Below are 17,508 nucleotides of genomic sequence, written 5' to 3'. Positions count from 1 at the left end.
GGTTAAGCAACCGCCTTCGGCTCACGTCATGATCTGAGTCCCGGGATCAGGTCCCACATCGGGCTCCCTGCTCAGCAGGGAGTCTGCTTCTCCCTCTGACCCTCCCCTCTCATGCTCTTTCTCTCTCTCAAATAAATAAAAAAATCTTTAAAAAAAAAAAACAAAAAAAAAATTAAAAAACTCCCATTCCCCAAGTGAATCTCTGGGAAAACAAGATTAGGACAGTAAACTGATCAAACAGCTTCTCCCTGAAGTAGAAACGCGTACTGGCCTGCTTCCTACCTGTGTGGGGCTCTGAGGGTTAACCCCCAGCGACTCTCTTACTAGTCTAATTTCAAGGAGATAATTTTGGTCGCTAACTCTCCTTTAAATTATATCCCCCAGAAAATACTAGAATATGTATGGTGGTTAAAGAGCACTGCTTCTTCCTTCCTGCCTCTCACTGCCCCCTGTCCCATTGAAGGAAGTTGGTCACTCTCTTGCCCAACTTCCCATCTGTGGTCCAGAACCACACTGTCCCATCTCTTCCCTGTTCCTCCGTGAATGGATTCCTCACCCCCAGAAGGCATGAAGGCAAGGGGTAGCCTCCGTCCTGGCAGTAGCAGGGCAGAGGGGCTCTGGAATATGGCAGGCCTGTGGGCAAAGCCCAAGCAGAGGGAGTTAGGCCCAACTCTGTTCCTCTTCCCTCTCTCCCACTGTAGCGTTTTCTGTGGTGTGGCTTCACATGCGTGCCCTGTAAAAACACAGCGAGATAGTGAGTATATACACCTCCTTCAGGGCTCTGTGCCTACTGAGTCCCTTCTATGAACCAGTAGAGTCCCTCTACTATAGTGAGGGAGCCAGACCCTTGGATAAACAGCCATTCTAGGGAACCAGCCCCCGACTGTGGATGCCAGTGGTGTGCTGTAGGAACCCTGGTGGACAGATTGAGAGGAACTGCGGAGGTAGGATTTGAATCACCCTCGAAGAAAGAATAGCATTTCATTTAGTAAGTAGGTCCTGGAAAAAATGGCTGTGCAGAAGCCCAGGGAGGGTGGGAGAAGGAACTTGGAATGTTACCCTGGAGATACTGAAAGCTTCTGAACTATAAGCTTTCCCTGCAGTAACAGGAGCCATATCAGATGAACTATTTCCAGCTGTATTCGTCTCAACAATTACTGAATAAATAGCTCGTTTGTAGATACGCCTTTTTCTGTTTATATCAACGCACTTTTTAAAAAGATGAACTTTGAATCATCTGACAGAATTGGAAATGGTATATAAGGAGGCCTAGAGATGCAAACGTGGAAATTTTTCAGGAAATTTGTGAAGTGCAGGGTCAGGGATATTCTCCTGGGAATAGGAATTGTGTTTTCCACGAAATTATACTGATCTGATAACATTTCTTTATGCAAAAAACTTTCCACGTGTTCTTTCTCTAAAGGACAAAAACTAGGTAGCAAGTGAAGAATGTTTTATTTCGGATATTTTATTCCTAAAATTTTCCATTTAGGGGATTCTTTTCTCCTTTTTTAATCATGCATATAACCGGCTTTATATTTTAAGTGTCTTGGAAGTTCAACATTTCTAGGAGATAACTAGGGTGTAAAATTAATTTTTTACTAAGGTCAGTGAGTTTGTTTCAGACACCAGCTGCGTTCACCATAGGTAAAGGCAGAGACCTTTGCTCCTGCTGGGCTCCCCTTCCTGTAAACGTGGGATTGCTCAACATCAGTGAGAAGGATCCAGGCCAGGAGCAGGTGGGCAGAGCCTGGGCTCAAAGGCTATTCCCGTGGCCCACAGAAATTATTATCTTTCAAGTCTATTCGGAATGACAGTGTTTTGCCTCAACTCTCCTGTTGAAAAAAGGAGATTCAAACAAAACATTTACTGAAATGGGTGCCTGGGTGGCTCAGAGGGTTGGGCCTCTTTCGGAATGACAGTGTTTCGAGTCCCGCATCAACTCTCCTGTTGAAAAAAGGAGATTTTAAAAAAAAAAAAAAAAAAAAAAAAAAAAAAAAAAAAAAAAAAAAGAAAGAAAACATTTACTGAAATGAAGATGTGGATGGTGTAGACTACCAGGCAAGAGTTTGAATCCTAGTTCTGTCACTAATGACGTGTATGACTTTAAACAAGATTTTTTTTTACCCCTTTAAACAATGGACATGGGGTACCTGGGTGGCTCTGTCAGTTAAGCATCTGACTCTTGGTTTCAGCTCAGGACGTGATCTCAGGGTCCTGGGATTGAGCTCTGCATTGGGCTCCATGCTCGGCCCGGAGACTGCTTGAGACTCTCTCCCTCTCCCTCTTTCTCTGCTCGTGCGTGTGTGCTCTCTCTTTCTCCATGAGTATAATAAATCTTAAAAAAAAAAAAAAAAGAAAAGAAAAGAAGAGTTTTAAACAATGAGCATAAAGTATGATAAAGCATGAAAAGGTTCTAGTCAAACCCCCTGAATATGGGATGTAGAAGTGGGCAAGGTAACACCACAGAACTCAGTTTGCTCATCTGTAAAATGGGATCATGGTATTAGTTGGAGCCATTTGAAATGGCCAGTGTTCAACTGTTTTGACCTACAAAGTTGGTCATTTCGTAAAGCACCAAGTCAGTGGCTGTTGAGAACCAAACAAATGGATGTCTCCTGTCAGCAAAGACCTCTTGACTAGTGACCTCAAGGGCTCCCCAAAGAGACTGGGGCTCTCTGGACAGGATGTCTTCTGATCGCAGAGAATAAGGAAAAAAGCTCAGGATCAGACTGCTGTCTTCCCAGCTGGAAGAAGCTGGGGAAAACCGTGTGTTCTTTCTGAGCCCAGCTCTCTCTCATCATTAAATGAAGATAATGGTGCCCACATTGAGCCAGCTCTGAGACAGATAAGAGAGTGTCTGTGAAGTCCCTAGCAAAGTGTCTTGGCTCTAGTCACGGGCGCTTAATAATTCCTGGCTGTCCCTCCCCGTAGGGGACTCTCAAGGCCTCTAAGCCAAAGGTGAGAGAAAGCACTATGTGAATCAAAAGATTCCTAGTTCCAAAAGCAAAAAATTCTAGAAAACTTTTCTTCCTATTTTTCTTGCCACCCCTAAAACCATATTTTCTAGAATGAGAAGAAGACGTCAAGATCGTTTTTTCAACCCCTTTATGGCAGGGACTGATGCCCAACATCACACAGTGAGCTAGGAACAAACCTGGCCCTCAAATCAGGACTCCTGGTGCGTGGGCAGAACTCTTCCTAACAGAACAAGTACCTTCTTATTTGCTTGGAACTCTGCCCAGGGAATATAGAGAATCTTGGAGCGTTTTTTATAAATATCCGTAAATAGTACTTCCCTGGGAAAGAGGGCCGTATTTATTAAGGTCATTTTTTAATACCACCAGCAGATAATGCCATATGACATTTCTCAGAATGGGACACCGAGATAGGAAAAAAGCTTTTAAAAAAGGAAAAGAGGAAAATAGTGTCGACACATACATATAAGTTTTGGGAGAAAGAGTATGGGAAATATGAGTAGGTAAAGAGAAGGGAAAAATGTTTCTCTCAAAATCTACTTTTTTTGTATACAACAAAATTTTAGAATAACTAAAATCCAAGCTGTTATTCAAACATCTTGAAGATCATATAACCATTTCTCTTCCTAGAATTCGCTAGCTTTAAATATTGGAACATGGCCTTCAGGTTGAGATTGCAATGACTTAACAGCTTTGAAAACTTTTTTTTCTAGGTCCTCTGGACCCCTCAGGTGCTGTCAAATGGCGTCCAGTTCTCGAGGGTCAGTCCAGATGGTGAGGAAGGCTACCCTGGGGAGTTGAAAGTCTGGGTGACGTACACGCTGGACGGTGGGGAGCTTATGATCAACTACCGAGCCCAGGCCAGTCGGACCACACCAGTCAATCTGACCAACCATTCTTATTTCAACCTGGCAGGCCAGGTAAGTGGACTCACCTCTGCCTCTGCCCTCCTGCCATGTGCTTTGTGGCAGGAGCTGTGGCCAGAGACACCAACCCAGGACGGAATTACTCTTGCAATGGGGCGGGGGGTCAACCCTGGGGATGAGGAAAAATGGCTGGCAGAGCCGCTGACTCACAGTAGGTGCTCAACAAATGGAAGTTATAGAGAAAATTAGAATGAGTACATTGTATTACCCGGAGAATTAACCCTTTCCCACGTGTCCAGACAAGCAACTAGCTATTTCAAGAACTCCCTCTCATCTCTCTGTAACAGGAGCTTCTGTTTGCTTCCTCATTCCACTCTTACCCCTCGAAATTTCCAGTTAAGGCACTTTTCCATCCTTGGAACTTTAAATTTTTTTTTTTAAGATTTTATTTATTTATTTGACAGACAGAGATCACAAGTAGGCTGAGAGGCAGGCAGAGAGAGAGAGGAGGAAGCAGGCTCCCTGCTGAGCAGACAGCCCGATGTGGGGCTCGATCCCAGGACCTTAGGATCATGACCGGAGCCGAAGGCAGAGGCTTTAACCCACTGAGCCACCCCGGTGCCCCCATCCTTGGAACTTTAAAAATGGGCTTGGCTCCGCCCCTTCAGACATGCTGCTAACATTTGTGTTCTCCAGCGTGCAGCCCACCCGAAGAGTGCTGGAGAGACACTCCCCACCCCTCAGGTAATCCCCTCTACGCTACCTGATTCCTTCCTAATGGTACTACTTGAGCTCGTCCAGGAGGCTGTTACATGAGGCAGAGTAGAAAGTGTCGCTAAGCTCTGTGGACTCTATTACTTCCTCTTCATCTGAAAAGCCATCATTGTCTACCATACTTGAATCACTTTGGCATGATTTCCTACCACAAGATGATGTTCACAGCCAACTAGTAATATCTTGCATTTTTACACTCTTTTAGGAGTCTGCTGACGATGTGCTGCTTTTTTTTTTTCTAGGATCTTTCCAAATAGCACGAATTAATTGGTTCTTATGTAATTTCCAAAGTTCTCCCCTTAAAAATAAGAAAGAGGATTCTAAACTTGTCTATCTCTTATCCTCAGAAACTTCCACCATCCTCCTTAAGATCTTAAACTCTGGGGCGCCTGGGTGGCTCAGTCGTTACGCGTCTGCCTTCAGCTCAGGTCATGATCCCAGAGTCCTGGGATCGAGCCCCACATCGGGCTCCCTGCTTCTCCTTCTCTGTCGGCCAGTTCCCCTGGTAGTGCGCGCACGCGTGAGCAGTCTCTCTCTCCCTCTCTCTCTCTCAAATAAATAAATAAGACCTTAAAAAAACCAAAAACAAACCAAAACCTGAAACCCAAACAAATATGCCCAGCCCTAAGAGACTCTGCAATAATGTGCATAAAGACCCTACTTTTTATAATAAGTTTGGAAAGAAACTTGACAGAAATAGAACAAAATATTAGTGTTTTTTTCATAGGTAGTAGATTGTGGTGAGTTTTCACTGTTTTCCACATTTTTATATACTTAGGACATCCTATTTTATACTCTAAAGAAATAGATTTGGAAATGGAAATTATGCATTGAATATGTAAGTATCTGCCGATGTGTTCCAGTTAAGGAGACAGAATGGGGATGCGGGTTCACTGAGGCTCTGTCCATTTACCAGGCAGGAGGACCCTCCCAGATCACAGACCACCCTCCACAGTGTTAACCCCCTTCTGTATACTGTCTTAATGAGTGCAGCTGGAATCCACAGCCAGGATGGGAGGGGGCCAGAGAGTGGGTGGCCACTCTCCGGGCCTGGGGCCCAGGGGCCCAGGGGCCTTTGCAGCTTCGGAATATCTCTTACCCTACTCAGGAAACCATTATTATGTGTCTTCAGCCCTCCCCAGGGAAATAACTCAAAACGTGATTATTTAAAGTGGTCAGCTCATCTTGTGCATTTTCTTGTTGCTTGTTTATTTGTTTCTTAGTTTAATAAGCAGTGTGTTTGCATTACCTGGCGCCAAATTCTGACTCATCACTTCTGAGTTTTGGTGGCCTGGGGGGAGGACAGAACTGTGCGGGTTTTTTTCCTTTTTTTTTTTTTTTAAAGATTTTTTATTCAGTTATTTGACAGACAGAGATCACAGGTAGGCAGAGCGGCAGGCAGAGAGAGAGGAGGAAGCAGGCCCCCGCCGAGCAGAGAGCCCGATGCGGGGCTGGATCCCAGGACCCCGGGATCATGACCTGAGCTGAAGGCAGAGGCTTTAACCCACGGAGCCACCCAGGTGCCCCAGAGAACTGTGTTTTTCAAAGAATGGAAAAGGTATATAGGTTGTAAGTTGTTTGGGCTTTGTTATTGTTCCTTCCTTATCTAACCCCAAACTGGGCCATCATGTAAGAAATAGGGAAGCAGCCTGGGGGAATTTGAGATGAAAGGCAATAGTGGGGTTCCAGTGTGACTGGGGAGATATGTCAGCAAGGACCCGGGTTCTTCCATCTTTCCATTCTGCCTCTTCACAGTGTTTTGGGTCTTGTCTTCAGGCTCATCGTCTCCTGGTCACAACATGGTTGCGGCCACTCCGGGAATCACATCTTCATACAGTCACACCCCAAGGCAAAAAAGGACCTATTCCCTTTGTTCATATCTCTAATATTCCATTTTTAAGAGCAAACAACACTTTCCCTGAAGCTCCCCAGTTGACTTTGCCTTCCATTTCATGAACCCAGAAGTGTGTCCCATGCCCTGCTTAATCCAGTACCAGCAAGGGAACTGGACCACCATGATGGGCTTAAGCCAGTCAAAATTCACATGGTAGGATTAGGGAGGGCGTCCTTTCCCTGAGCATATGGCCTAGCACAGGACAAATCTACAAGTCAGCGCCCTGCCAGGGGTAAAGGAGGGTGCCTGTAAGGGGGTTGCTGTGGCTTTGGGGCAGTACGCGAGTGTCCGTGCTCTCCTGCTAGAGGTGAGCAGAGCTGAATGAAGGCGGTGGTGGTGCAAGGCCTGAAGAGGTCTGTAAAGCCCCGGGCAGGCCACAGAAAGCTCTATAAATGATTAATGCTCTGAAGTAGTAGCCGCTGACCAAAGCTAACCAAAATCAACAGTGAACCTAGAGATGACTTCAAGAGCTGTTGGTGGTGGGTCAGCCTTCCTCGCCAGGTTTCCGTCGACCTAGAAAGGAAATGAATCCAGCTGGAATATTCCACCAGAGTGGACTGTTGCATTATTCCAGGTCAGAAGAATGATAAAATGAAGCCTGCTTCCCTTTCATAAAGGAACGTACGTGCCGCTTGGTTACCCGAAGCCCATTAAGGGAGTGGCTCTCTCATAAATGTTCCTTTCTTTCTCCCCCTACCAGGTTTCTTCCTAAGTTCTCAGACGCATCCGTTTATTTGGTGCGTGGTTGAATCATTTTCTTCCTGCCCTAACGCTACAAAACAAACAGAAAAGGGAAATTCCTAAGCAGTTTTATTCATAATAATAAAAACTGGAAACAAGCAGAAGTCCACGAAATATTCCTACAGTGGAATACTACTCAACCTCGGACTGAGCACTGAGCAGACGGAGCCAAGAAAAGAGTCCTCAGTTCTCTTCCCTCATCTCTGCTCCCCTCAGGCCCAGAGGCCCCTTCAGTGCTGGCAGGAGCCCCGAAGCACAAGGGGATGGGAACGGGGGACCCCACCAGGAGGGACCCCTTCTAGTCTAGGGCTGCTCTAGGTGGGGGGCAGACACCTCCCATTTTGGACCTGCTTTCTCAGGTCAGAACAGACCAAATGAATGACTAAGGTAGAGACCGTGGGTGCAGAGGAGAGGCCTCTGCCCTGCCCTTGGCTCCTGTGCGTTATTAGGGCGTTGGGCAGAATTCCTGGCTCTTCCCACTAGATGCTGGTAGCATTACCGACCCCAGTCATGACCATCAAAAATGTCTCCAAGAACACTGTCCAGTTTTGCCCTATGACAAAACCATCTCCCGTAGAGAAGCCCTAGTCTCGCTTATTTTTGAACATTCGCCAAGCAGAAGCCCTCTCCCGGTTCCCCGTCCATGTCTTCTGCTTGAAGCTTAAAAATAGACTATTAAACTATAATCCTTTTTATCAGAAACCTGTGCGTGTCTTTTCCAATTTGCAAGCAGCTCAACACAGCTCTACTAAACTGTTCTTCGCAAGAACCCTGGAAAAGGTGGAAAAAGAGCATCGTTGGCCCAGTTTTACCCTGAAAGACAAGAGATTCTAGGTTAAGGGACTTCCCTGAGGCCACTTGTTGAGAGCTGGAGCTAGATCCTGGGCCTTCTGGCTACTGACCCATCTTTTTTTTTTTTTTTTTAAAGATTTTATTTATTTATTTGACAGAGATCACAAGTAGGCAGAGAGGCAGGCGGGCAGGCGGTGGGGGAGCAGGCTCCCCACTGAGCAGAGAGCCCGATGCGGGGCTCAATCCTAGGACCCTGAGATCATGACCTGAGCCAAAGGCAGAGGCTTTAACCCACTGAGCCACCCAGTGCCCCTACTGACCCGTCTTTGACTCCTGGGGGAGGCAGGCTACATCTTTATTATTTATTTATTTATTTTTAAAGATTTTATTTATTTATTTGACAGAGAGAGAGCACAAGCTGGGGGGAGGCAGAGGGAGAAGCAGGCTCCTCACCGAGCAGGGAGCCCGATGCAGGACTCAGTCCCAGGACCCTGAGTTCAGGCCCTGACCGGAAGGCAGATGTTTAACGGTCTGAGCCACCCACACGCCCAGGCTGCATCTTTAATGGAAGAGATGGGCGAGCTCTCAAAAGCAGGAAGCCCAGGTCTGACTCCCAGGCTTCTGTCATGTGGTCATGTGGTACAGAGTAGGTCCTCTGGGTGGGAGCCAGGCCAGAGAAGGGGAAAAAATACTCCACCTCCAAGCCTCGAGGCGAAGCGTTGGCCATCCAACACTTGGGTGTTTCAGGTCAACAACTCCGGCTCTTCTGTTTGCATGTGGGGAGAGTGGGAGCAACCCCTCTGCTAATAAGTCAAAGTTGAAGAGTCTTTCAAACCACCGATGTCTCTCTGACTCTGCACACTCGTAATTCCAGTTAGGAAAGAAGATGCGTGCTGGGGTCACCCATGAAAACGTCTTCCAAATGCATCAGTTGCTATGTTGAGGACCTATCTACCTACACTTAAATGAACGTAGTAATCATCGCCATAAGTCAAATGGGAATTCTAAAGTGTTTGTCAGTGCCTGAAAACATTTCTGCAAGGAAGTTAAAAAGCAAAAATACCTGGCGCCTGGGTGGCTCAGTTGGTTGAGCGACTGCCTTTAGCTCAGGTCATGGTCATGATCCCGGACTTCCAGGATCAAGTCCCACATCGGGCTCCCAGCTCCTTGGGGAGTCGGCTTCTCCCTCTGACCTTCTTCTCTCTCATGCTCTCTCTCACTCATTCTCTCTCAGATAAATAAATCTTAAAAAAAATTTTTAAAAAAGGCAAAAATACCTGGGGCACTTGGGTGGCTCAGGCGGTTAAGTGACCAACTCTGGATTTCCATTCAGGTCGTGATCTCAGGGTCGTGGGATCAAGCCCTACATGGGGCGCCTCACTGAGCATGGAACCTGCTTGGCCTTCTCTCTCCCTCTGCCTCTGCCCTTCCCCCCTCCTCACTCCTCCTTCCCCCTAGCTCAAATGCTCTTTCTCTCTCAAATAAGTAAATAAATCTTTTTTAAAAAGAGCAAAAAGACAAAATAAGACTAAACATTAGATCTCTTCTTTCTCTACCTCTTTCCCAGGGTTCTCCAAACATATACGACCACGAAATCACTATAGAAGCTGATGCCTTTTTGCCCGTGGATGAAACCCTGATTCCTACAGGTTGGTGAACTCCAGCTATTTTTATGGGAATGCAGAGCTGCCCTGTGATTGGGAGATAACTGAAACCTCATTTACCTCAATTTATTTTCTCTGTTGGCCTGCCAGAATGCCTATAATTACCATGATGAATCGTTTATGTTGGTTAAGGTTGGTGACCATATAATTAAACACCCAAGCCAGGACACTTTTGAGAGGGAAAAGGGATGCTGTTAATAATTAAGCTGGGGCAACAGGGCAGTTCTAAGCAAACTGGGTCAGACGGCCATCCTAGCTGAGCCTTAAATGGCAAGAGTTTCTGTTAATATGTAAATCAGCTACTTCTTAGCACTTCAGCAGAGCTTAATTTACCTGAGCATTACCTCACCAGTGCAGGACTCCGACAAAACACAACAGTCGTTTTTTATCAAGGAGGAAAGGTCGTACACTGGGCAAGATCAAAGCGTCTGTCACCTCTGAGACAGAGTTGGGGGGATGGGGTAGCATGGGGAGTCCAGAGTATCAAAAGGAAAGGTGAGGTGTCACCAAACTCAAACCTTACAGGTGTGTGTGTGTATGATGCACCTCCTAGCTTAACTGGATTGAGATCATCTTGGTTATTATTATTTGTGATCAAAACTATCTTAGTTCAAATAAGCAAATCTATAGCCCCATAGAGAAAGAAAGTAGATTAGGAGGTTGCCAGGGGCTGAGGACAAAGGCGAATGGAGATTGACAATTGGTACAAGATTTTGGGGGGTAGAGTGATGAAAAGATTCTGGAATTAGATAGTGGTGATGGTAATATCCTGTAAATACACTGAACACCTGTAAATACACTAAACACTACTGAACTGTGCACCTTAAAAAGGTGAATTTTGTGGTATATGGATTATATCTCAATTAGAAAGAAAGAAAGGAAGGAAGTAGGGAGAGAGGGAGGAGGGGAGGAAGGGAGGAAGGAACACACAAACATGGCTCCTACCTTGTCTCCAGGATTAAGTGGTGTAGATTTGTATTAGATCACAAGTGCGCCGCCATCTGCCTCCAGGAATGGATGACTGCAAGATGGCGGGCGGGGGTGCCGTTACTTGTGGCAGCTTGTAGAAATTCACTTGAGGTGATAAACCCAAAGCAGTAGTTAAATATTCTTATTAGGATTTCATTAAAATCAGGGCTGAGGTAAGTGTAGAAGGCTTAGTCAAAGAAAACCAAAGTAAACAAAAGTAGAGGATGAAGGGAAAGAAGAGCAGAAATCCAGAACCATGCAGACATTTTTTGCATTAGTGTTTCTTCCCCTGGGAAGAAGGGCTGCCGCCCGCTGCCCCTTGGCTGGCCAAGATCTCCTGCCTGTGTCTGACAGAGACTTAGAGGTGTTATGTCAGAGCCCTTTTGTCAGGGCACTAATATCCTGTGGTCCACTGTCTAGATATCCATTCCGAGCTCCACAAAAGGGCACTAGTATCCTGTGGTCCACTCTCTAAATATCCATTCTGAGCTCCAGCATTCCATCAACCTGTCTGCTGGTAGCTACTTGTGGAAGGTCAGGAAGCCCTTTCCCCTTGTTCCCACTCCCTGGAAGGGTGCTACTAACTTACTTGTCTCCTCTGTTGATGAAGAGCTTAGATGACAGAATGAACACTTTGAAGCCAAGGCCACCATCAGAAGGAAATAATCAAGTTTTACATCACCACTAATAAGATGTCTTGTATCTTCCTTATATGATGTACTAGAAAAGCACATCATCTGTGTCATAGTCTGTCAGAAATGCCTAACCTCATTCCATTCAGGGGAAGGCATTGTGTGAACCCAACTGAGGGACAGTCTACAAAGTAATTAACCAGTACTCTTCAGGAGTGTCCAGGTCATGAAAGACAAAGCAAGACTCAAGAATGGTCACAGAAGAGACCGAGATAAGGACAACTAAATGCAGTAGGAGATCCTGGACTGGATCCTGAGCCAGAAAGGGGGCGATAGTGGGAACGCTGGTGAAATTCTACTGATGCATGTAGTTAACAGTATTGAACCAATGTTAATTTCTTTGTTGTGATCATTTTACCATGGTTATCTATGATGTTAACATTGGGTAAAGGACAGGTATACAGAGATGTGCTTTTTTTTTTTTTTTAAGGTTTTATTTATTCATTTGACAGAGATCACAAGTAGGCAGAGAGGCAGGCAGAGAGAGAGAGGGGGAAGCAAGCTCCCCACTAAGCAGAGAGCCCTACATGGAGCTCGATCCCAGGACCCTGAGATTATGACCTGAGCCAAAGGCAGAGGCTTAACCAACTGAGCCACCCAGGCGTCCCCCGCCTCCTTTTTTAAGATTTTATTTTTAAGAAATCTCTATCCTCACCGTGGGGCTCAGACTCACAACCCTGAGGTCAAGAGTCCCACACTCTACTGACTGAGCCAGACAGGCACCCCCAGAGATGTACTATTTTTATAACCTCTCTGAAGTCTAAAATTATTTCAAACTAAAAACATTTTTTTAGGGGGTGCCTGGGTGGCTTAGTGGGTTAAGCCTCTGCCTTCCGCCCAGGTCAAGATCTCAGGGTCCTATGATCAAGGCCCTCATGGGGCTCTGCTCAGCAGGGAGCCTGCTTCCCCTGCTCTCTCTTTCTGCCTGCCTCTCTGCCCACTTGTGATCTCAGTCTGTCAAATAAAGAAATAAAACCTTTTTAAAAAAAACAAAACAAAACATTTTTTTAAAAAGCCTAGATCTCCAAGTAGGATATTGTTTTAATTTTCCTGGACACCTGCCTTACTTTATAGGCAAGGGCTTTTTAATTTTGGCCTTTTAAAAATAATGGGGTTGCGTTTATGGCCACTAATTCAAAATTTTTATGAGAAAAATGGTAAGAATGTGAGCGTACGAAGCCGCAACTTCCAGGAACAGCAGGAGTTAGAAACCCATAACTGTAGGAACTACAGAGCTAATTAGAATAATAATGAGAAATCAAGATAAACGGATTAAGAATTTTTGCATTGCAGTTTTCCTCCTCCAAGGCTGGGTTTAAAGGCTTTTACATTTGTCTTGGTAACATGTGTCATCTTCTGATATTTATGTGACTCAACGTGAGGATGAGTAAGCTTGCCCATCCTGTCCTAGATGCTGCGGGGATTGCATTGGAACTCTGTCTTGCGAACTCCAAGGGGGAAATGGTGGTGGCTCCTGTTTTGCGACTGATAAGGGAGAAAATGAATTCAGTAGCTTCTAGGTGGAGGTGATGGAATTAGTGTATATTTATTTGTGTATACTTATAAAATCTTATGCTGTCCTGTTGCATTTTGATCAGACGAAAAATCACAAAAATGCATAATTCATGCCATGTAAAGATTATTTGTCACGATGGTGAGAGAAAATTGTGGCAAAGCACTGCAGAGCTTAACATGTCATCCAATGGAATGTTGAAAACTCGTTTAGCACAGGTGTGCACTGTGAATGGTTTTAGGATCAAATTCTGTACTTTGTTCTCATTTTGAACACCTGTGAAGCTGAGTAGGGCTGTAAGGGCTGTGGACCCTGGGTGGCAAGAGCTCTGGTTTTGGTCTCAGCGTTGCTGTTAACTTGCTAGGCAGCCTTCAGTGTATGTGTAATGCTTTAACATTTAACTTCCCTACACCCTCATTTCCTTTTCTGCAAATGGGAGGGATGTTGAACTCAATCTGATTTTATGGATCAGTACATTTTCTTTAAAAAATAATTTGAGAGACTTACATAGGGTTGCCCAACTTCTTTTCATTTTGCCAAGTTAGAAAGCCATCATAAATATAGGGCTGTTAAAACTAATGGGAAGTATGTATACTATATTTCAATTAAAAAAATAATTTAAACTAACCTGGGTAAAAATGAGGAACAGAAATAAATAGACGAGTGGTGTCTGGCTGGTTCAGTAGAGCATGAGACTCTCAATCTTGAGATCATGAGTTCAAATCCCATGTTGGGTGTGGAGCCTAGTGGAAAAAAAAAAAGAAAGAAATAGACTACATTTATTTTTTTAAAACCCAAGCTGCCATTTATAACCACCACCTTCTTATAATAGAAAATATTTTAACACCACAAAAGTGGGGAAATTTTAATCTCAGAAGAACGCTCCCTTCAATTGAATTCATCTTGCTTTTTAAAGAAATGTGATAGATTATCCAAATATATCTGTTTTCTGTAGACCAGTAAAAATGTTACCACGGACTTATGATTGTGAACCAGTCTGAAAGATCACTCGTAGCTCTTACATTATGTGATCCTATGAGGCTCTTAATATAACATCTTACTGCTATTTTTCTGCTGTCTTTCAAGTCCATTAGAACTCTGTCATGAAAGTAATAAGTTGTAAAAACTGCAGAGCACATGCAAAAATCCGTTAAGTCTCTTTACCTATCCGTACATTAGCTCAGTCCTATAGATGTTATATCTGTTTGCCCAGTGACACTTAACTGAAATTATAGGGTTGTTTCCTCTTCCCCTTTGTCAGAAGTGCATGAGAAACAAGTGAATTGTATATTAACTTTGGAACTACCTCCAAAAATGGGCAGTCACTTCCAGTCTGCCCTGCCCTGATGGAAGAATTCACATGTCTGAGCCTCTTTCAGCCAAGAGCAAATCTCTGGGAGCCTGGATTTCATCAGATTCTTAACACTGACCCAAAGCCCATGAGCATGTGGCTTAATTCTGAGACCAGTCCAAAGTCATTTGGTCCTTTGGAAGTGCCTCCCCTCTGCTGCTGGGCTCGCCAGAAGTCGACAGTCTAGTGGAGGAGTCAGCCAGAATATTACCCATTAACCTGGAAAACGTCAGGAGAAATAGAACTCGGAGACTTGACTTGGTTCAGAGGAAAAGCGCTGCCTGGGGCTCCCAGATGGAGGAGATGAGAGTTAAGTAAAACCTGAAAGGGCAGGTGGATATTTGCTAGGCAAGGAGGAGAAAGGTGCTAGGCTGGCCGGGAGTTCAAGGCCGATCTACACAGGGCAGACTCACAGGTGTTCTCGAGTCCAGTCTTTTTTTTTTTTTTTTTTTTTTTTTTTTTAAAGATTTTATTTATTTATTTGACAGAGATCACAAGTAGGCAGAGAGGCAGGCAGAGAGAGAGAAGGGGGAAGCAGGCTCCCTGCGGAGCAGAGAGCCCGATGTGGGGCTCGATCCCAGGACCCTGAGATCATGACCTGAGCCGAAGGCAGAGGCTTTAACCCACTGAGCCACCCAGGCGCCCCTCGAGTCCAGTCTTAAACTTCTGGACATCCAGCCAGAAGTGGACTCAACCACAAGGCCACTTCCTTGAGACGTGGTACAAGAAACCTGTTAGACCAGCCACACTCCGTTAAGAGTTCTGGGTAGTATCTAGAGATTGTGGTTGTGCTGAATTGAGAAAAAGGAAGATACTGCTTATTTGTGAGGTGACGTGAAGGCTTATGATAATAACAGCTAATATTTCAGAGAGGACTTTATACATGATAATCCACAGCAGAATCCAATAAGGTTGGTTCTGTTCATTTCTCTTATTTAACAGACAGGGCACCTGGAGCCTGAGAAGCGTCAGTAACTTACTGGGGAATCACCCAGTTAACAAGTGGTGGGAAGCTGGATTCAAACTCAGGCTCTTCACTACACCTGTAGTAAAGCTCAGAGTTACTCTCCGCGCCCCTCAGTAACCTCAGAGGTCCCTGTGCTATTGCAACTAGTTCTCTGGTGATGCAGCCCTTGTCCTGCTTGTTCTTGGTCTTCTCGTCCACCAGCTCTTGTCATGAACAGGCTCTTGTTGATCTCCCATCGTCCGCTGTGCATGCTGGGCGTCTCTGCGGAAGGTGGTAGGAGGTCCACCAACACAGCAGAAGAAAAGCTTCACCGTGGGCCTGGATAGCTCTTGGTGATCCGGAAGATTCACTTACAGTGAAATGCCTCATTGAAGCAGCCCGGTGCTGGGCAGTGAGTTCATGCTAGATCCTTTGGGCTCTCCCTGGAGCTGCTTGCTGCCTGGTCTCAGGGAAGCCCTGCAGAGGTTGGTGGGCTACGCTGGTTTCCTTGTGTGTGAATGGCTTTCACTCTACCATGAGTTATTTTGGGCACCATCCCCACTCTCTGCTTTCCACCCCACATCCTTGTTTGTGTTCTTCAGGTTTTTGTTTTTTTCTAAAGATTTTATTTATTTGTTTATTTATTTATTTGACAGAGAGAGCACAAGTAGGTAGAGAGATAGACAGAGGGAGAGGGGGAAGCAGGCCCCTTGATGAGCAAAGAGCCGGATGTGGGGCTCGATCCCAGAACCCTGAGATCATGACCTGAGCTGAAGGCAAGAGGCTTTAACCCTCTGAGCCACCCAGGCGTCCCTCTTTGGGTTCTTTTTTAGATTTCTCATTTTAGGGTCATAAAAATCCTCCTTGTTTTGACTCGGAGCACTCAGAGAGAAAAGTCTTTCTCATCATCGTTGTATGAAAGAAGAAACCGAGAACTCCTTACCTGCTCCCGATATCCCGAGAAGAGACAGCCACCAAACATGTCTGGAAGGGTAGCTCCGCAGGAGAATTTCGGGTGAATTTGGAGGAAGCTCGGGGCAACATTGTATAACCATGAGGGCTTTTATCAGATCATTCTTTGAATTCTGTGTGGGTTTGTCCCAAATGCTGCTTCTGACAAACTGTAATTTCTGTAGCTTCATTTGGCCAGCCTTCTCCTGACTTTCTGCCAGCGCCCCCCGGGCTTGCTTCGAAGCTCGTGTCTTTCTGTGATACAAAGATGTTTAATAGTCCCGGGCCCTGCCTTTTGTGACTATTAATTTATACTTACGCTTGTGTTTCTTTTCTTTTCTTTCTTAAAGATTTTATTTATTTATTTGACAGACAGAGAACACGAGTAGGCAGAGAGGCAGGCAGAGAGAATTGGGGAAGCAGGCTCCCCGCTGAGCAGGGGCTCCATCCCAGGACCCTGGGATCATGACCTAAGCCGAAGGCAGAGGCTTTAACCCACCCAGGTGCCCCTACGCTTGTGTTTCAACTCCTTCCTTTTGTTTTCCCCTCATAAAAATTGTTTCTGAGGGAAATGCTGATGTAAATCTAAACTTTGCGGGTGTTTTTCACCTTGGTCATAGATATTCGGTAATTTTTCAGGTGAAGGGAAAACCCATTGTCACGAGAAAGTAGCACCTCTTAGTGTACGGTAGCTGTAAATCTGTGGCTGAGGTATTCGGTAAAAAGGGGCCTCCCCCCTCCCCCGTGTGTGTGGGGAAGGGGCAGAACCTTGGCCTCCATTTTGCCTGTTGTACGGCTTACTGATGGGGCATGATCGCACAGACAGGAAAGGGTTGCCTTGGCATACAGTTGGAGGGAGCCAAAGCAAGTACATATCATGAAATCCCCTTGCCTTAAGCTCCTAGCCCCCGCTTAGACCTCTCCCCCAGGCAGTGCCCTCAGACCGCGGGGAGGCTCGGGCTCCTGCTTCGCTTCTGCCTTTCTTCCTGCTGGCAATTTGGGGAGCATATAAAATATCTTCAGCCCTTTCATCCAGTAAGACACAGAAGACAACAGCCTGTATTACGTGGCTTCCTCATTTCTCCCTTTTTCTGTGTTCCTATTAAAAAGCTATCCTTTTCCCAAAGTTTAGGGGAAAAGCCTCGGCAAGTCTTCAGAGGGGTCCGTTCAAATAATTTAGTCACATACACCGCCCCCCTGCTTTCCCCCTAGAAATTTCTGCCATTCTGTCATTCCTGGAAGCTTCCAGGCAAACGCAGGCAAACAATGTCCTTTGTGTGTTAGGCTGCAAGACTCCAGCATCTTTGCTTTTCTCTGGGGGTAGAAAATAAAAAGGAAGAAAATCGGTTGAATAAAAGAAGAGAATCCATCACCTCC

At 45.4% G+C, this 17,508-nt stretch overlaps 1 protein-coding gene across 1 annotated transcript in view; it reads left to right on the top strand.

Annotated features, from left to right (window-relative positions):
* The window catches only part of GALM (galactose mutarotase), a 52,778-nt gene that overhangs the window by 12,067 nt on the left and 23,203 nt on the right, over positions 1-17,508 (top strand). The window contains exons 3-4 of the mRNA XM_004765505.3: positions 3,692-3,898; positions 9,613-9,694. Of these exons, the coding sequence (XP_004765562.1) occupies positions 3,692-3,898; positions 9,613-9,694 (289 nt within the window). The remainder of the gene's footprint in view (positions 1-3,691; positions 3,899-9,612; positions 9,695-17,508) is intronic.

The sequence above is a fragment of the Mustela putorius genome, unplaced genomic scaffold (assembly GCF_011764305.1).
Source record: "Mustela putorius furo isolate JIRA1106 unplaced genomic scaffold, ASM1176430v1.1 tig00000281_pilon_pilon_pilon, whole genome shotgun sequence".
NCBI lineage: Eukaryota > Metazoa > Chordata > Mammalia > Carnivora > Mustelidae > Mustela > Mustela putorius.
This window is presented reverse-complemented; position numbering and strand designations above follow the sequence as displayed.